The following is a 21,617-nucleotide window of genomic DNA, read 5'->3' as shown; positions in this document are numbered from 1 at the left end:
AAGAGAACATTAAAGGCCTCATCTTCGTATGCTCTTTAATTCCCCCCCTAATCTTTCATCTTAATTTAAAAACATACATGTCAATTAATATTTGGAAGCAGGACATGTTTGGTGCAGGCACAGATACAACATTCGCGACCATAGAATGGGTCATGACGGAGCTCATGCGCCATCCAAATGCGATGCGCAGAGTGCAAGAGGAGATTCGAGAAGTCGTCGGAGCTGAAGCCAAAGAAGAGATAATTGGGGAGGAGAAATTGGAAGAGATGAAGTATCTGAGGGCAGTGATCATGGAGGCTCTGAGGCTGCACCCTATTGTACCATTACTGATTCCGCGAGAGGCGTCGGTGGATACGCAACTGCAGGGGTATCACATTCCCAAGGGCACCAGGGTGTTGGTCAATGCATGGGCCTTAGGTAGGGATCCCAAGCTGTGGGATAAGGCTGACGAGTTTTGTCCAGAGAGGTTCTTGAACACTAGTGCTTTTGATTTCAAGGGAAAAGACTTCCGGTACTTGCCGTTCGGCGTTGGCCGGAGAGGGTGCGCTGGCATTGGAATGGCTGAGGTCACCCTGGAGCTTGTCTTGGCCACCTTACTGCTTCATTTCGACTGGGAGTTGCCCGATGGGATGAGAGCAGAGGAGCTGGATGCGGATGAAGGGCATGGAATTGTGATTCACAGGAAATCCAAACTTGTCCTTGTGGCAAAGCCCCGTCGACACTAGCTACATCGACATCTTACCATGAATATATAAGTACACCAATAACTACTCATGGTTGAGAAGTGACTTAGTACTGGGTGTAAAGAAAGAAAGGTAATTGGGAAATAAATGGGTTTCAGTAATAAACTAGTTGATAATCTAGTTCGTCCATAAATAGTACAATTATTATAATATTCTATCAATTAATTATAGTTGATAGATTAATAAAGGAAATATTTATTATAATAATTAGAGTGTTCTGATACTCATTTGATTTGGAATGGTTGTCCGATGCTAAGTTTACTCGTTAGTCTATTGAAATATTATTTGACTTAGTAAAGATGTTAATAATTTGATCATTTGTATAAACGTAAGAGAACTAATTATTGAGTTGTCATATGTTCTCGGATAAAATAAAAATTAATTTTCACAAATTTTATACGAGCATAAAAGATTAGATTTAGTATAAGGTATGTTGCTCTATTATTTTCACACTAATTTTTTTGTGCAACATTTAATATAAGATAAAGTTTAAAAAGTAGTGATCAAAGCCAAATAATTTCAGGCGTTGTATTGCTTATATCTTTATATTAATTTTGATGATTGAATGAGATACTATAAGTTGTTTTTTTTGGAATTCCATAAGATAATGTTTTGCCCAAAAAATATTGTATATCCACTAATAGAGTGTACTATCTTTAGAAGAGTTTGCTCAATTTGTATCATTATAGACATGCAAGTATTGAGATGATTAACAATATAAAAGAAGACTATGTAGAATAACACCTTTGAGATATCGAACTATTATTTTCACATATTCCCAAATTTTGTTTAGTGGGAGCACTAGTGAACTAACAAATATGATTTACTATAAAGGTAATATCAAGTTATGTGATAGTGACACATTATACGGATCTAAGAATTCATTGATAAATTTGACGATCAAATATAGCATAAATGGATGAAGTTGCAGATAAGTTGTTTATAACAATTGGTGTGAGAGATCAGACGTGCTCCATCAGCTCTTTCGAGAAGCTCAGTATTATATTTGCTCTGAGAGAGAAGACAACCTTCGTCATATATGATAAGTTCAATAGCAAGAAAAAAAGAGCACTATATACACAAATCTCGAATAGAAAATTTTTGATTGAGAAAATTTAATAGAGTTATGATTCTCTTTTGATTATTGCCGATTATTAATATATCAAACACATAAAAAAGAAAAAAATTGATATATCTATCATTATATTTATAGAATAGAAAAGAGACCATCTTTGATCCATAAAATTCTTGATCTTGTAACCTGTTAGATAATCGATGAAATCATGCACGAGAAGTTTATCGAAGATTATAATGAATTTCTTGAATTGATAAATATGTGATATATAGAAATTGTGGATGAATGAACCGTGGTTGTTCTATAAATACAATTTTCTAATCATGAAGAAATGTATTAGAAATGTCTAGTTGTCATACATACTAAATGTACCAATTAGAACTAAATGCTACCAATATTATATACACACAGGAGGGTGATAAGAATTAAAACTAATTAAAATTATTAAAATTTGACCAAATTAAATTTATTTAATAAAATAATAATATAATTAATAAGGAAATAAACTTATAAAAATATTTAAAATTTTAATGAATTTTTTCATAATTTAAAATATTTTTTTTTATGTATTTTAAGGGGATAATCCGATTTGGGTTTTAGAAAGTCTATTTGGCTTATCCTATTTAAGTTGATAGTTGCCCTAATTTTTTCCCCTCTTTGTCGTGTCCTCTCCCTTTGCCAGTGAGGTTGCATTGTTGTTTCGGTCGCTCTCGTTTACATTGCCGCAGCGCCATGTCCTTTCCTCACTGCCCTCGGACAACCTTGGCCGATGAGCACCCTTTTCGGTAGCCACGCTCAAGCACCACCCTCCTCGTAGGGATGACATTTTCCCCATGGGTTGGGGTCCCATGGGAAAAACATGAAACGGGGGTGGGTTCGGGGAGTTGTTTCGGGTATGAGTTTGGGTTCAGGGATTTTTAAAATCCCCAAAGTTAAACTAGGACGGGTATGAGGATGCTATCACCATCCTCGAACCTGCCCTAGTTTAGATTTTAATAATAATAATAATAATAATAATAATAAAAGTCAGATAAAAATCCTGAATTCCTAAACCCTTATTTTGTGGTTTTGCTCTTCGCTTGCGTTGATCTTCGTCGACGTTGCTCCCTTTGACGCCTCTCTAGTCTCCCATCATCGCTCCCTTCTAAGTTTGGTCTTTGCCCTGCACCTCTCTAGTCTCCCATCGCCGGCGTTGGCCTACACATTCTCGTATGCCATCGATCTCTAGACTCTACAATTTGCATCTCCCATCATCTCATGTCCCCATTGGCAATCTACATCTCCCATCGGCTCTTGCCTGTCGTATCCATCGCCGTTCATCTCATCCCCACTCAACTTCCACTGTCGTTTAACATTTCAATGGTTGCTCCCGTCGGTCAGGTGAGCCATATTTCAAGTTTTTATTTGTGCCAATTTCTCTCTTCTCATTCTTTTCCTAGATTCATGAATTCTACTTCGCTTCCTCTGCTGGGGAGATGGTGGAGCTTGCTCTTTGATTGCTTGAGCTTGGTTGGGTGGCTAGCTAGCTCTAATGGACTACTAAAGTATCCTCATTCAAGGTTTCACTCGTTTGCTTTGGTGGAGGTCCTAGTTGAAGTTGAATGGATGACCTAGCTCCTAGATCGGCCTTTCCTTTAGTATAGGAGGGCAACTCTCTTCTAGTGGAGAACATGCCTGATGGGGACTCATGAACCCCTCTCTTCTCTTTAAGCTTGGTCGATCGAGGGTAGCTATTGATGATGCGATCTCATTCTAGTAGTGGATGTCGTAGGAATGATTTTGCTTCAGACATATCTTCTATCATTATTTGCCTATTCTTTTGTCTTGCCATAATTTCTTAAATTAATACTTCTATTTCTATCTGAGTGCATTCCCTTAACACAAGCTTACCTTAAAATAATTCAATTTTTTTCTTTACAAGTTCTTGTTAATGTAGAGATTATTTGGATGAGTAAATATGATTTTTTGATATTATGATATATCTTTTGAGATGGAAATTAATGATAAAGAGGTTGAGGGTTCTATGTAAATTACTCCAACTGTGGGAAGTCAAGTTCTTGCATCGATAACATCACGTTCACAAAATGAGAGTGTTCCAATCGAGGCAAACGAAGCAACTCTAAATAAAACTTTAGATGTTGAAATTGTGGGCATAGATTGTTAGAGTGTATATTGAAAGCCTAGCCTTTGTAAACATTTATTGAAATAAAAGAATCACATTGGTCAATATCTGCATTTATTTGTTAAATGTAATTGTTCAATTAATTTATATAGTAGACAACATGGAGTGTGGTGTCACACTCAGAAGATCATGTTGTCGGTTCTCTATAAATTATAAACAAGTTACTCACGACTAAAATGGAAAGGAACAAACCATCAGAATAGTCGTAGTGTAATTAAGTATTAGTTTATCTTGACTAATAAATTACACTGATACACTTTAAGTGTATTGAGTAGGATCATTTAAGTAAGTACATGTACTGACTTAGTAAAAGAACTAGACCTTAGTTATTATGGAAGTGTGTGCTCTTAATCCTAATATAATAACAAGCATATATATTTAATATTTATTTCTTTGACTTATCAATGGGTGAGGTTTAGCTCGATAAATCAATATGCCCGATAAGTTGGGAAATGATATTACTTATAGTGTGTGTTGTTGATTATAGAAGGAATCTGTGTCCTAGTTATCTAGGTTGAGAATGTCCCTAAGAGGAGCTCATCAGGATTGCCATGTTAAACTCTGCAGGTGGATCTAGTCCGACATGACAATGAAGTTGAGTGGTACTACTCTTGGAGCTAGATATTAATTAAGTGAGTTGCCAGTAATTTACTTAATTAGTGGACATTCGTAATCTTAAACATAGGGAGACTAACACACTCATGATAAGAAGGAACCCATAATGTAATTTGGGATTGGTACGGTAGTGCGATAATAACTCTCTAGTGGAATGAGTTATTATCGATGAACTTGAGTTGTGTGTTCGGGGCGAGCACGGGATACTCAAGCTCATCGGAAGGCCAAAACCAATTTCTCCTCTAGGTTCCTGTCGTAGCCTCATTATAGCCTTAAGTCCATCCAAATGTAAGGCTCTTCTTGGTGTCTAAGAAGGGGGCCGGACCATTGCTTGGTGACCAAGCAATGGCCGACCACATCCTCTTATAGGGGCCGACCCTATTGCTTGGTGACCATGCTTGTAGGGGCCGGCCAATATTAATTCAAATAGGAGGGTTATTTTGAATTTTTAAAATCTTCTCTTTGTAGAAAACTATAAGTTTTAAAAGAGAGATTTTAATTTTTAAAACTTTCCTTATTTGAATTTGACCACATGTTTTAATAGAGAGTTTTAAAAGTTTTAAAACTTTCCTTTTTTAACCATCCTCATGGTTTAAGAAAAAAAGGAGATAAGTTTTAAAATTAAAATTTTCTATCATCATGTTAAAAAAGGAAATTTTATAAGAGAGTTTTTAAATTTTAAAACATGATTTTAATTTTTAGAAACTTTCCTTTTTTAACTCCTACTTTAGGAAAGAGAGCTTGTAAAATTTTATAAGAGTTTTTCTTATAAAATTTTATGAAAAATAATTCCTTTTTCCTCTTGATAAGGTGGCCGGCCACCTTGCTTGGTGCCCAAGCAAGGGGCCGGCCATAATAAAAATATAAAATCATCACAAAAATTAATTTTGGTGATTGATTCAATCAAGAGGAAAGAAAAGGAAAAATTAAAAGGGAAAAGAAAAAACTCTTGGATGATTTTATTTTTGTAAAAAGTTTTTCCTTATTTGCCTTGGGCAAGTAATATAAAAGAAGGGGTGAGGGGGCTTCATGAGACACAATTCTTATTCTCTTACTTGGAGATCATCAAGTGATCGACCCTCCCTCTCTTCTCCTTGGTGGTGTTGGTGGCCGGATTTTAGAAAAGAGGAGAAGCTCTTTTGGGTGGTGTTCATCTTGGAGGATCGTCGCCCACACGACATCCAAGGCGAGGCGATGAATACGACAGAAGATCTCGAGGTCATTAGCTTACAAAGAGAAGGTATAACTAGTAGTTTTCTTCCGCATCATACTAGTTATTTTCTTTGTAAGAATTCTAAATACAAGAGGCAATTAGATCTAGTTTATCGAATTTATTTTTTGATTTTGTGTTTTCTTGTTTTTCGAATTTGTGATTCGATTGTTCTTTTTGGTTAACCTAGAGTTATTTAAGGAAATAAATATTAGCTTTCCTTAAAAGGCTTTGCCTAGGCGATGGTGGTTGCTCCCATATCCAAGAAGGTCATGTGCCTTGCCATGCAGTCCTGGAAGCCAATTTTAGAAATTAATATTTATGGAATTAATAACTTAGGTAGATTTGAATCAATAGTGTTAAGTTCCGCTTGCGATTCAAATCTAAACCATTAAGAACAGATAAGTTAAATTTGAAATCAATGATGTTAAGTTCTGTCTGCGATTCCTAATTTAACTTCTAAAGAACACAATAAGTTATTTAAGGAAATGTTTGACACTTGTACAAAATTTTTTTTGTACAGTAGAACCGGTACGTTTTCCTAGGATTAACCAACAATTGGTATCAGAGCTAGGGTTTGCCTCTGTGTATTTTTAGAATTCAAATAGGTTATGCACATGTCATTCATAATTTAGGCAGGATAATAGTAGGATGTGTTAACTCTTTGGTTGCAGGCTCCAATTATTATGACATTTAGATATTGTGTGTGATTGGACCCTTGAACATGTCAAGGGCATTATTTGTGTGCATGATTGTATGTATAAAATACAGCAGGAGCTGTATTATTTTTAGAATTTTATTTTTTCGATCTAGAATACATGTACATTCCCTCGTGGAATATAGGATCGATATATGTAAAATTCTATTTTTGTTGCGGATCGGATTCTTGCGAGGCGTTGTACTTTTGGAGCACCAGAGGCGCAGCGAAATAAGAAGCAAGATGGATGCGATAACTCGACCCGATGACGGTGGCTAAAGATGGCAGCAGCTAGGGTTGGAGCATACTGAAGACAGTGATGGAAAAGACCATAATAGTTGGAAAATTAATTTCCAAATTTATTACTTTTATTTACTGTGATGTTTATATGCATGTGATGTATGCTAGGATAGTTTAAAATTCCTCATTTTAAATAACTAAGTGGGAAAGGGATTTATTTTAATAAATTTCACGGTCTCCATTACTGGTTTGTAAGTGATGCAAGCAAACTTGCACGTTGGCTCTGAGTGTCTTCCTCCATATCGGATGAGTTTGTTTACGGATCAATAGATCAAACTTCCATTTAGGATGACTATAGGAAATTAATTAAGAGCGTGTGATCTTCCCCATCGGAAGGGGCATAATCTTATTAATGGACTTAGTGTCAAGTAATGGTATACACTTAGGCACGTCTAATAGTAGCCTCCCCATCGGAGTCACTGCTATTATTTGTATGACCGAAGGAAACCAACTATTAATTTTATTTGTCAAAAAGTTAGGTTGACAAGATAATAAAATTAATAGGTTACACCCTCCTTTTACAAATGATGAATTTGTATACGTCCATACTATCGTGGCATACAAAATTCACGGTGTTTTGAGGTGTTGGTTAATTTAAAATAGTATTGTTTGAGGAATCAATATTATTCTAAATTTAGAGTCCTGACCAAAGTTATTTTTGTGATTCTTAGGATGACTTTCAACCCACTGACCATTATACTGAAAGAAAACAAACTTACTGGACCCAACTACATAGATTGGAAAAGAAACCTGGACATTGTCCTTACTGCTGAAAGCTATAAGTTTGTACTGACTGAGGTTTGTCCTGATGTGTAACGACCCAAATTTTCTCATTTTGAGCCCCAAAAATAATTTAAAAATATTTTTAAATGCTATAGAAAAATTCTAGAGATTTTTAGAAATTTTTAGAGTATTTTTATGTAATTTTTGGAGTTTGTTTGGTATTTTTACCAAGAGGAAGAAGTTTAAAAAAAAAGAAAAAAAATGTTGAAGCCAGGTTTTGAACCCAAGACCTCGGACTTGGCCCGAATCTTAACCGAATCCAACCAGCCAACTGGTCTGCGACCTGTTTGTGAGCATGTATGGGATGGAATATATATAAGCAGTATTTAGGAACGTTTAAATAGATTGGAAAAAAAAGTGTGCGGCTGAGGAATCGAAGCTGCGCTCTGAGATTTGGTTAAAGCCGGGCTAACCAAGTGTGCTATCGATCGTTTGTTATTATAGAAGGAGAAAAGTTCTATTTATGCAGTAGTTAGGAAACAGAGAATAAATAGGAAATAAAATGGTTGCAGCCGAGACTCGAACCCACGAACCGAGTTTTAAGCGGAACGTAGCCAACCAAGTGTTCCACGGGAGTTTTATTCATCAAGTATGGAATAAATGTATATAAGCTATAGTTGGAAACGAAAATAACCTTAAGTATAAGATTTAAATCCTTTTCCTAAAACCTAAAAATTTCTCTCAAAATTCCTCCTCTTGCACGCGGCGACGGCATCGGCTCCTGCTTGGGTGAAATCGCAGCCGAAGCTAGGGCTTCGATTCGGCGATCGGCCAAGGGGAACTTCCGTGAGTTCTTTAGAGATCCAAGCTCCTCTCGTCGAGGAGAACTCGAAGGTGCGAAGAAGACCGAGAGTTTGAGTTTCTCCGAAACCCTAAGTTGTCACCTTCTCGGTTGTAAGTCCCGAAAGCAAAGTAAGACGCTTACTCACCTGCGGTAAGAGTAGCTCTCGGATTCTTGTTTTCCATGATTTTGTTGCATGTTGTAAGGAAGGTTGGTTTTGTGTTGCTGCTGTAAGTCCCAAGGGAAGAAAGGGGAAGAATGGTAGAGGTTAAGTATGTGGAAAGATTCCTTTCAAGCTTTGAAATTGGCATTTGTAGCTTTTGATTTGGGTTTATCTGTGTGACCGTGATAAGCATGGTTGGATCAATGTGGAGTTTAAAGTTTTTGAATTTTTGTTGCTCTATTAAGACATCAGCTGTGAATAAGTTTACCATAGGTTCTGATTTAAAAAAAAGAAGGGTTCCAGGAAGCCTAATAAGGTTTAGCAGTTCACCTGTGTGGGAAATTATATACATGCTATTTTAGATTTAGTGTTTCTACCGTAGACTCCTGTTAAACCCGAATAAGACAACCATGAATATCATATCAGTTTAAGATTTTGTTGTTTAGAGTTTCCCATTAGCTGTTAGTTGAGTACATGTTATTTATTTTAGCAAGTCTGAACATTATGCCTTTCTTTTCCTCTTAATATGCAGTCCTAAACTTGTTTCGTTTCCAGGAACCGGGCATGAATAGCATACAAGTCTATAGATCAAGCAAAATCTGATAGTACATGTATGTACTATAACAAAAAAAAAAAAAAAACATGATATGCAGGTTTTCTAGCTTTCCTTTGAGGTTTAGACTTTCCTTTGCTGTATAGAGTTTCCTTGGGCTGTGCAGTATTGATTTCTTTGTCTTGGATTGCCTTTGCTGTTTGTGGGCAAGTTAATTTGAGACAATTATAGTGCTTGCACTAATAATTAATTAAAGACAATGAGTTAGGAATCATTACTATCATTAGAAGTTGTACATGCCAAATTGGTGTTAATTCCAATCATACCTTCAACTATGTTCGTATGTTTCATCCTCCAAACCTTTGAGAGGAACCTGCTGGCTGAATATTATGGTGTAAATGTCACGAACAACCCCTTTAGAGTTTAAGTGCAGAATTTTCCATCTTGTTCTTTAGTGGTGCAGTTTGGTTCTTCATTAAGTGTAGATTTAGTTTAGTTCTTTAGCAAATGCAGATTTTCAATAAGAGTATATTTTCTAGTTATGTTTGCTATGAGTTGAGCATGACCAGTTTTCTTTGTTATTAGATATGCACGAGTATATGGTTTAGTTTCTTTAGAGTGCAGATTTGAAGTTTACTACTTCCTTAACGAGCAAGAATAGCTCTTTAATTTAAAGCATGTGTTTCATTAAATCTTTTTAGAAGATTATAAGTAGTTATAAGTAAAGAAAGGACCAAGGTCTTGATAGGATCTCTAAATTTCAGAATTTGGGATCAGCAGCACGCCAAGTGCTCGAAAAAATGCCGAGGCATTCTATAATAAAAGAATTAGAAGATAAGAAACATTTTAGTTCTTTCCTTGCTTGTGGAAATTTCCGGTGTAGATTAAGAGGTTTCAAGTATATTCCTTTGTAGATTTGTGAGGTTCTGTTGGGTTAAATGTTGGTGCAGTATCCCTCAGGTCAAGGTTGACCTGTTTGACCAAGCTGAGTCTTGGTTTGGGTTTAGATGTTTGACAATAAGATGTTAATTGAAGAAGAGTCAAGTAGGTCAAGGTTGACCGGATACTTGACTGGGAAGTCCTAACTGGGATGTTAGGCAGAAGGAAGTCCTAGTGAGTGAAGCTAGGCAGAATGAAAGTCCTGGTGAGTGAAGTCAGGCAGAAGGAAAATCCTGGTGAGTGAAGCCAGGTGAAAGTCCTAGTGAGTGAAGCTAGGCAGTATGAAAGTCCTGGTGAGTGAAGCCAGGCAGATGGAAAACCCTAGTGAGTGAAGCTAGGTGGAAGCCCTGGTGAGTAAAGCCAGGCAAGGGAAAATCCAGATGGATCAGGGATTGACCAGACATCTGGTGGAAGTCCAAGTAGGTCAAGGAAGTGACCGGATACTTGGCACGACGAGAAAAGTCCAAGTGGGTCAAAGGGATTGACCGGACACTTGGTGGGAAGTCCTGGCAGGTCAAGGGAGTGATCAGATGCTAGGCATGATGTACCAACAGGTCAAGGTTGACCGGATGTTGGTTTGGGAGTCTTGGAACTTGGTTTTGGGCAAAAACCAAGTGCTGGATCGATCAGGGGATCGATCCAGGAGCTGGATCGATCAGGGGATCGATCCAGGAGCTGGATCGATCAGGGGATCGATCCAGGAGCTGGATCGATCAGTGGATCGATCCAGGCTTCTCCCAGCGAACAGAAAGCCTCTGGATCGATCCGTGGATCGATCCAGATGTCCCAATCGATCAGTGGATCGATTGGGACGCGGCTGCTTCGCGCGATAAGCGCTGGATCGATCCGTGGATCGATCCAGGCGTTTTTTCCAGAGCACAGAGGCGCTCTGGATCGATCCATGGATCGATCCATGGATCGATCCAAAGCCTCCCCGATCGATTGGGAACATTTGAATCGATCGGGATCCGACCGTTGGCGTCGTTTATAGCTGCAGGCGTGCAATGGCTGCAGCATCTCTTCACCGATTCAACTCAGATCTTCGCCAGCTCCTCCACAGCACTCTCAAAGCTCGTGATCGCCAGTTCTTGAAGGTTCTTGGAAGCTCTCCGAGTCAAGAGGCGGATCAAAGGCAAGAAGAGAAGCTAGGGTTAGAGTTTTCTGCATTCATTGTAAGCCTTGTGCTTGTATTTTGTTTCCCTTTCCTTCTTCTTGTACCGAGAGTCTTGTAGGGTTTCTCCGCCCTCGGTAGTTACCGAAAAGGAGTGTTTCATAGTGGAGGGTGCGTGCGTGGTGTGGATCCTTGGATTAGTCACCTCTTGTGAGGTGGATACCAAGTAAACCAACCGTGTTAGCGTTGTGTGATTGTTTCTTTGTATTTCCGCTGCATATTCTTGAAGAAACAAGCAACGCCGAGCAACGCCAAGCACCGAGCGAACGCGACGAGCTATTCACCCCCCCCCCTCTAGCTACTTTTGGTCCTAACATTAAAGATGTTCTTTACATGATATGATAAGTTTTGAGGAAGTCTTTAGGCACGCTTTTTGATTGTGTTTGTACAGAATTGAGGAAGTCTTGCAGTTTAGAATGAGTTTGATTAATTTGTAGCATGTTAGTTTCAGATTTCATGAAAACATTTCAGTTGTAGATTTTCAGTTTTAGTTTATATATATATCTATGCAACGAACTACCTTTTATTTCAAGTATATATAAAGTTAGATTTATCTTTAAGCTTTTAGTTTCCCTTTGTTCTGCTAATAGACAATGAACATAGAATGACTTGGATTAAGTATTGGTTTATTAGGCTAATTGGAGGTTGATCCGGCAGTGATTTTAGTTTATTTTATGATGAAGAAGGTAGTGTAATTTCTTTAGTGCAGAAGTGTGGATGAAAGAGTGAAGATGAGCATATGTAATATGTTATTTTGGTGAGTATCATGTATTAAGACTAAAAGATGATTTGAAGTGATGTAATGAATTTAACAGGTGAGAAGTATGTGAGTGTTTTAGATATGCAAGTAGTAACTTCAGAGTAGAAGTTTAGTTTAGAAGATGAGAAAAGAGAGTTAAATGTTAGATCAATTCTGAGCATGATTTCTACTCTTTCTAGATGACCCTAAATGTTGGTACAATATTTGTCTAATGACAAACCTTTCTTCTAGATAGGGTAATGGTTAGTTCAGATAACTCTTTATCATGACTAAAGGAGCAAGATTGTAGAATGAGTAGAGTTGAAGTTTACCTCATGTTAGCTAAATTTATGTAGTTGTGATCTATCGATTTTATGAAATTTGAATGTTACTGCACTATTGAGGTTTAATGTAGTTGCTTCACCTAACTGCTTAGGAGGTTTGGAATTATGGAACAACTAAAGCTGTAGTCTTTATTTTTAAAATACAGATAGTTTATAGAAAACATTGTAAAACAAGGCTTTAGATTTCTTTTAAATATGCATGATTGTGTGTTACCTAGTTGATTTCACTTATAGATGCATATTTAAAAAAAATATCCTAACGGTATTTTGAGTTTAAGAAAAGTATAAGAAAGATAAAGAAAAGAAAGTAAAAGGCCAAGGCTTAAGTAGATCCCAAAGTCAAGACTTTAGGGATTTTGGCACACAAGGTATTTATTAAAATGTCAAGGCATTATATATTAGAAGTATTAAAAGATAACAAGTATTTTACTTTTATCAGTGGCACTGTGTTGGACTCTCAGTTGTCCTTGGGTTGGGCTCCCATAGTCGTCCCTAGGTTCAGATAACCTAGTATACCCTACTAGATTCGGGACTAGCTACCTCGGGTCAAGTTAGGGATGTGCGCAAAATAAGTACAGTTGCCAAGGCCCAAGAAGAAGTTGATTATTATTTTGAAGTATTATAAGTATAAGTTTTTTTGAGCAAGTAAAATAAGTTTCACATAAGTATTAAAGAATAAGTCTTTAAGCAAGTGAAATAAGATTCAGAAGGTGTTTAGAATTCAGTAAGTTTAGTTCTTTATGCTAGCATGATTGTATAGATTTACTTTACATGTTTAGCCTTTCAGTATGTTTCTTTCACTAGTAGATGAGCATGAATAGATTTTCTTTTGAGCATTCAGTTTTAGATTTCAGTATATTCTCATGCATATCGAGATTTTGTGAGTTAGATAGCGCTTACTAAGCATTTTGCTTATAGATTGCATTTCCTCTTACTGCAAATACAGGAAAGGAAATGATATAGAAAGGAAGGCGACAAGGAGGTGGTCGAAGGATGTGTGATGCCAGGACTATGGAAGCCTTGGGATTAGGAAGGAGTTTCCTTTAGTTTTCTTTTTCTTTTGCTATGTTAGAAGTATTTGAGACAGTATATGTTATTTTGATGTGATTAGGACATAGTAGATGAATTGTGTTATTGTGTGATGATTTGTGGTATTGTTTTCTTTTGGTTTTGACACTTATATAACTGCGTGAGAGTTTGTTATCTGTTCCAGCCGCCTGTGGCTGTATATATAGTGTTTGTATATCAGTTTAAGGTCACCGGTACAGGGGAGATTCTGTCGAAATTTTTCAGTAGGGTTTCCTTGTGGTTTTTAATCATACCGGTTAAGTAGAGTTAGTAGCTAAGTAACGGTCACTCTTAGAGAGTAGTAGTAGTAAGAAAAGTGGTCGTTACATGATGCACCTGACGGTGACTCTACCCCAGAGGAGATTGAGTATCATAAGAAATGGGTAAAAGCTGATGAGATGGCGTGGTGTTACATTTTGGCATTAATGTTAAATGTATTGCAACATCAGCATCAAGATTTACCAACAGCTTATGATATAATGAACAATCTCAAAGAACTCTTTGGGCACCAGAGTCGGATTGCTAGGCAAAGAGGCAATGAGAAAGCTAATGACAGCCACCATGTCTGAGGGGACACCCGTAAGGGATCATATCCTCAAAATGATGGTTTATCTAAATGAAATATAAGTCCTTGGAGGAGAAATCGATGGGGAAACCCAGGTCGATATAATTCTCCAAACGCTACCCAGAAGTTTTGAGCAGTTCCGCTTGAACTATAACATGAACAAAAGAGAGTATACGTTGGCGGAACTTCTGACAGAACTACAGGTAGCAGAAGGAATATTTCATCACAGTTCTCAGATTCACTATGCTGAAAATGGTTCTACTTCTAAGTCGAAAGGCAAGAAGAAGGAGAAACAAGTCTTTTCAGCAAAGAGAGTGAATAAACCTCAGGGACAAAAAGCTGGAATGAAGAAGCCGAAAGGCAAGTGCTTCATCTGCAAGCAGACAGGGCATTGGAAGGCAGACTATTCTCGTAGGAATTAGAACAATAAAGGTATATCTCATGCTCTAGTAGTTGAAACATATTTAGCGGTGTTATCTACCAGCACCTGGTGTGTAGATACGGGAGCCACTAATCATGTCTGCAATTCCTTGCAGGGGTTATAGGAAACCCGATGACTATCTGAAGGAGAGATTACCGTCTACATGGGCAATGCTACTAAGGTGGTGGCTATTGTAGTGGGAGATGTCTACTTATCATTTGATAGGAATAGAAAATTGGTTTTAAGAAATTGTCTTTATGTACCCAGTTTTAGAAAGAATTTAATTTCAGTTTCTAAACTGTTTTTGGATGGATATTCAGTTTCCTTTAGTAACAATGTAGTTTTAAAGAGAAATAAGGTGATTATTTGTTCTGGTGCATTGGTTGACAATTTATATATACTTTAAATCTAATTTCTCCCACAAAGAAAAATATGGAAATTAATAACACATCTTCTAACTCTAATAAGAGAAAAGAACCTTCAGAAATGAACCAAACGCATCTTTGGCATCTAAGGCTTGGTCATATTAACTTAAGTAGGATTCAAAGGCTTGTAGCCGATGGACTCTTGGGTTCATTAGAGTTGGAAAACTTTCCAACATGTGAATCCTGCTTGGAAGGTAAAATGACCAAGAGACCTTTTAAGGCCAAGGGGTATAGAGCCAAAGAAGCGTTAGAATTGGTTCATTCTGATTTGTGTGGTCCTATGTCTATCCAGGCTAGAGGTGGTTTTGAATATTTTATCTCTTTTATAGACGATTATTCAAGATATGGATACATTTACCTAATGCGCCGCAAGTCTGAGTGCTTTGATAAGTTCAAAGAGTACAAGGCTGATGTGGAGAAACGTTTAAGTAAAAGTATCAAAACACTACGGTCTGATCGTGGTGGCGAATACCTCTTAGGAGAGTTTAGGAATTACTTATCAGAGGCCGGGATTCAATCCCAGTTGTTTGCACCTGGTACACCCCAACAGAATGGTGTGGCAGAACGAAGGAATAGGACTCTTATGGAGATGGTTAGATCGATGATGAGTTATTCAAAATTACCAAATTCGTTTTGGGGGTACGCTCTGGAAACGACAGCACACATTCTGAACTTAGTACCTTCTAAATCAGTATCTTCTACTCCCACAGAATTGTGGAATGGGCGAAAGCCTAGTCTAAGACATATTCGGATTTGGAGTAGTCCAACACATGTGCTGAAACCGGATGCTGATAAGTTAGAATCTCGTATAGAAGTTCGTGTGTTTGTAGGTTATCCCAAAGAAACGAAAGGTGGTTTATTTTATAGTCCTAAAGACCAGAAGGTCATTGTTAGCACCAATACCCAGTTTTTAGAAGAAGACTATATAATGGATTACAAGCCCAGTAGCAAAATTGTTCTAGAAGAACTTAGAGAGGACACATCTACTTTAGTACCAACAGTACAAGATGAAGTACCACAAGAGACTGCAACACGTGTCACACATGATACACAACCACAGACGGTGCCTCGTCGTAGTGGGAGGGTTGTAAGGTAACCTGAGAGATTCATATTTTTGGGAGAGTCTTCGGACTTGATCCTGGGTAAACATGAACCTGATCCCCGGACATATGACGAAGCACTCCAAGATATAGATGTAGTATCTTGGCAAAAGGCAATGAATTCCGAAATAGAATCTATGTATTCTAATAAGGTCTGGGAGCTTGTAGAACCACCTGATGGCGTAAAAGCCATTGGATGCAAGTGGATCTATAAAAGGAAAAGAGGGATAGATGGGAAGGTAGAAACCTTCAAAGCAAGGCTTGTTACGAAAGGGTACACTCAGAAAGAGGGAATCGATTATGAGGAGACCTTTTTCGCTGGTAGCTATGCTTAAGTCTATCCAGATACTCTTATCCATTGCCGCTCATATGGATTATGAGATTTGGCAAATGGATGTCAAGACAGTTTTCCTTAACGGAAGTCTTGAAGAAAACATCCATATGAAGCAACCAGAAGGGTTCAATGAAAAGTGCAAAGAGCATCTAGTGTGTAAGCTCAATCGGTCCATTTATGGACTGAAGCAAGCTTCAAGATCTTGGAACATCCAGTTTAATGAAGTAATCCAGTCATATGAATTTATTCAGTGTCCGGATGAGTCTTGTGTATACAAGAAGTGTAACAGAAACGTGGTGATATTGCTTGTACTATACGTAGATGATATTTTGTTAATTTGCAACAATGTCAAGGTATTATGGGACGTAAGGGTATGGTTGTCCAAACAATTTGATATGAAGGACTTAGGAGAATGTGCACACATTCTTGGGATCAAAGTTATAAGGGATCGTAAGAAAAGAATTTTGTGCCTATCCCAAGCCTTATATATAGATACAATCCTTACTCGTTTTAGCATGCAAAACTCCAAAAAAGGTTTCTTACCTTTTAGGCATGGAGTAGCCTTATCTAAAGAGATGTCCCCGAAGACATCAAAGGAGATTGAGGACATGAAGGCAGTTCCTTATGCTTCGGCTGTAGGATGCCTTATATATGCAATGCTGTGTACGAGACATGATATCTGTTTTTCTATGGGCATGGTTAGCAGATATCAGAGTAACCATGGACAAGGACATTGGACTGCGGTAAAGCATATATTAAAGTACCTGAGAAGGACTAGAGACTATATGCTAGTTTACCTGGCAGATGATTTGCTCCTTGTGGGTTACACGGATTCAGACTTCCAATCAGATAGGAACAATAGTAAGTCTACGTCAGTCTATGTGTTTACTCTAGGAGGTGGAGCCATTGCATGGAGGAGTGTTAAGCAGAAATGTGTCTCGGACTCAACCATGGAAGCTGAGTATGTGTCTGCCTCTGAGGCAGCTAAAGAAGCTGTATGACTCAGGAACTTTCTAATGGACTTAGATGTGATTCCTGGTTTGCCCAAAATCATCACAATTTATTGTGATAATAGTGGTGCAGTTGCAAACTCGAAGGAATCACGAGCCCATCAGGCAAGTAAACATATAGAGCGCAAGTACCACCTGATACGAGACATCGTCAAGCGAGGAGAAGTTGTCGTCGCCAAGATAACATCAGCAGATAACCTGGCAGATCCTTTCACTAAGGCCCTTCTGGCGAAAGCTTTTGATCGGCATGTGGAGGGGATGAGAATCAGATGTATGGCAACAGATATGACATCTTAGTCTTTTAGTATAAGTGAGAGATTGTTAGAGTGTATACTGAAAGCTTAGTCTTTGTAAGCATTTATTGAAATAAAAGAATCACATTGGTCAATATCTGCATTTATTTGTTAAATGTAATTGTTCAATTAATTTATATAGTAGACAACATGGAGTGTGGTGTCACACTCAGAAGATCATGTTGTCAGTTCTCTATAAATTATAAACAAGTTGCTTACGACTAAAATGGAAAGGAACAAACCATCAGAATAGTCGTAGTGTAATTAAGTATTAGTTTATCTTGACTAATAAATTACATTGATACACTTTAAGTGTATTGAGTAGGATCATTTAGGTAAGTTCTTTTTGTACTGACTTAGTAAAAGAACTAGACCTTAGTTATTATTGAAGTGTGTGCTCTTAATCCTAATATAATAACAAGCACATATATTTAATATTTATTTCTTTGACGTATCAATGGGTGAGGTTTAGCTCGATAAATCAATATGCCCGATAAGTTGGGAAATGATATTACTTATAGTGTGTGTTGTTGATTATAGAAGGAATCTGTGTCCTAGTTATCTAGGTTGAGAATGCCCCCAAGAGGAGCTCATAAGGATTGTCATGTTAAACCCTGCAGACGGACCTAGTCCGACATGACAATGAAGTTGAGTGGTACTACTCTTGGAGCTAGATATTAATTAAGTAAGTTGTCAGTAACTTACTTAATTAGTGGACATTCGTAATCTTAAACACAGGGAGACTAACACACTCATGATAAGAAGGAGCCCATAATGTAATTTGGGATTGGTGCGGTAGTGCGATAATAACTCTCTAGTGGAATGAGTTATTATCGATGAATTTGAGTTGTGTGTTCGGGGCGAGCACGGGATACTTAAGCTCATCGGAAGGCCAAAACCAATTTCTCCTCTAGGTCCTTGTCGTAGTCTCATTATAGCCTTAAGTCCATCCAAATGTAAGGCTCTTCTTGGTGTCCAAGAAGGGGGGTCGGACCATTGCTTGGTGACCAAGCAATGGCCGGCCACATCCTCTTATAGGGGCCGGCCCTATTGCTTGGTGACCATTCTTGTAGGGGCCGACCAATATTAATTCAAATAGGAGGGTTGTTTTGAATTTTTAAAATCTTCTCTTTGTAGAAAACTATAAGTTTTAAAAGAGATATTTTAATTTTTAAAACTTTCCTTATTTGAATTTGGCCACATGTTTTAATAGAGAGTTTTAAAAATTTTAAAACTTTCCTTTTTTAACCATCCTCATGGTTTAAGAAAAAAAGGGAGATAAGTTTGAAAATTAAAATTTTCTATCATCATGTTAAAAAAGGAAATTTTATAAAAGAGTTTTTAAATTTTAAAACATGGTTTTAATTTTTAGAAACTTTCCTTTTTTAACTCCTACTTTAGGAAAGAGAGCTTGTAAAATTTTATAAGAGTTTTTCTTGTAAAATTTTATGAAAAAATAATTCCTTTTTCCTCTTGATAAGGTGGCCGGCCACCTTGCTTGGTGCCCAAGCAAGGGGCCAACCATAATAAAAAATATAAAATCATCACAACAATTAATTTTGGTGATTGATTCAATCAAGAGGAAATAAAATGAAAAATTAAAAGGGAAAAGGAAAAACTCTTGGATGATTTTATTTTTGTAAAAAGTTTTTCCTTATTTGCCTTGGGCAAATAATATAAAAGAAGGGGTGAGGGTGCTTCATGAGACACAATTCTTATTCTCTTGCTTAGAGATCATCAAGTGGCCGACCCTCCCTCTCTTCTCTCTTCTCTCTTTTCCCTTTTGCTCTCTTCTCCTTGGTGGTGTTGGTGGTCGGATTTTAGAAGAAGAGGAGAAGCTCTTTTGGGTGGTGTTCATCTTGGAGGATCGTCGCCCACACGACGTCCAAGGCGAGGCGAGGAATATGGCAAAAGATCTCGAGGTCATTAGCTTACAAAGAGAAGGTATAACTAGTAGTTTTCTTCCGCATCATACTAGTTATTTTCTTTGTAAGAATTCTAAATACAAGAGGCAATTAGATCTAGTTTATCGAATTTATTTTTTGATTTTGTGTTTTCTTGTTTTTCGAATTTGTGATTCGATTGTTCTTTTTGGTTAACCTAGAGTTATTTAAGGAAATAAATATTAGTTTTCCTTAAAAGGCTTTGCCTAGGCGATGGTGGTTGCTCCCATATCCAAGAAGGTCATGTGCCTTGCCATGCAGTCCTGGAAGCCAATTTTGGAAATTAATATTTATGGAATTAATAACTTAGGTAGATTTGAATCAATAGTGTTAAGTTCCGCTTGCGATTCAAATCTAAACCATTAAGAACAGATAAGTTAAATTTGAAATCAATGATGTTAAGTTCCGTCTGCGATTCCTAATTTAACTTCTAAAGAACACAATAGGTTATTTAAGGAAAGGTTTGACACTTGTACAAAAAAAATTTTGTATAGTGGAATCGGTACGTTTTCCTAGGATTAACCAACATAGATGGTGGAAAGAAAAGCACATTTAGATCTATTGTATGAGATCATTTTGAGAAAAAGCAAATTGGAGGAAAATAGAAGTGGTCTATAATGATTATAAGAAGACCTTAGGTGATGATACTAAGAATGGTACCAAGCATTTACTTGATCATATAAAAACATGCCTGAACAAAAAAATAGAAGACCATAAAACAATCTCTATTGCAGCCAACAAAATCTAATAATGGGACAATGTAGCTTGGGATATACCATTTCAACTAAGATCAAGCAAGGGCAGAGCTTGCAAATATGATTATATTGCATGCGTACCCGTTATCTATGGTGGATCATGTGAGCTTTAGTGTAAGGAACTAGAGCTCTAAACATGCTTATGCACAGTGGAAACCATCTAGTTCCTCCAGGAGATCCATGCGAAAGGAAAGAAAAATATACTAAGTTTTCTAAAAGAGCATGAAAAAGGTTCTACCTTTGGTGCGTGTACACTGACTCCAGACAGCTTGGATCACAGCACGATCACATGTTCGCGCCTCTATAGTATCCACACGAACAATCCTTGCCTTCGTTTGTCTCACAAACTCACAAGTTGGAGAAGGAAACCACCTAAGGTTGTACTAGCAACCAAGAGTAGGTGTTTCGGCCAAGAAGAGAAGAGAGGAAGGAGAGAATGAAGATCTACCCAAAAATGAAGAGAAGAATACTTAAGTATTTTTATCCAATGAAAACACTTAATGAATATTAATTCAATTAATGAGCCTTAATGAGTATTTACACTCTATTAAGGACCACACTTGAAACTTCTCATTTTAAATTCAATTTTGAAAATTGAATGAAATGATTCATTGGATTTCAAAATTCAATGAATATTTCCATTAATCCTCACTTGAGTCTAACTCAAGTCTAATTCACTTGAGTCTAACTCAAGTCTAATTCAATCGAGTCTTACTCAATTAATCTCATGCAATTTCAAATTCAATGAATCACATTTCATTAATTTGATTGACTCCTTGAGTCTAGTTTGAATTGGACTTAATCCAATAATTAGATCCATTTGAGTCTAACTCAATAAGTCCAATTCGGATTACGCTTAATCCAATGATTCATCATATGAACCCATCTCCAAATCTACTTGTTCTTTGTGTGTGACCCAATAGATTCTTGTAACATTGGTAATGTACCTAAATCAACATTTAGATACATAAGCAATGAGTGACATCTAGCAAGGCATCATTGCTACCCAAGTGACGAGAAAGTCGAGATCCGACCTAACTTGTCCGTGGCTATTATCTTGTATGACTTCGTCCCTCTATCCTTGATATCTAGATTGATCAATGAGACATAGACCATGTCATCCTCTTATCAACCTTTGTATTTCTTAATCTCTAAGTAGACACACTCAATCAAATAAGCTTAATATCTCATATTGACTTATTTGAGTATGACTATGCTTTCTTGTGTCCTACTAACCAAGGGGCCCACAGATATCACTTCCATCATATAGAAGGGATAGATCTCATCTATATCACTCATATCCCTCCGCATAATTCCCAGTGATCGACTTTATTGTCCATCTTGTTACAAGTGATGTTTGCCGATACCAAAGTACACAACTCCTTATGTATGGAACTGTAGTGACTTT

At 37.2% G+C, this 21,617-nt stretch overlaps 1 protein-coding gene across 1 annotated transcript; it reads left to right on the top strand.

The window, feature by feature from the left end:
* On the top strand, positions 1 to 923 carry LOC122041969 (cytochrome P450 71A1-like). Its single transcript, XM_042601869.1, has 2 exons — positions 1 to 26; positions 102 to 923. The coding sequence occupies exon 2, from the start codon at positions 105 to 107 to the stop codon at positions 723 to 725; it is 621 nt and encodes a 206-aa protein (XP_042457803.1). The 5' UTR covers positions 1 to 26; positions 102 to 104; the 3' UTR covers positions 726 to 923.
* Positions 924 to 21,617: the final 20,694 nt, after the last annotated feature.

The sequence above is a fragment of the Zingiber officinale genome, chromosome 2A (assembly GCF_018446385.1).
Source record: "Zingiber officinale cultivar Zhangliang chromosome 2A, Zo_v1.1, whole genome shotgun sequence".
Classification (NCBI taxonomy): domain Eukaryota; kingdom Viridiplantae; phylum Streptophyta; class Magnoliopsida; order Zingiberales; family Zingiberaceae; genus Zingiber; species Zingiber officinale.
Note: the sequence above shows the minus strand (reverse complement) of the source record. Positions and strands in the feature narration are given on the sequence as shown.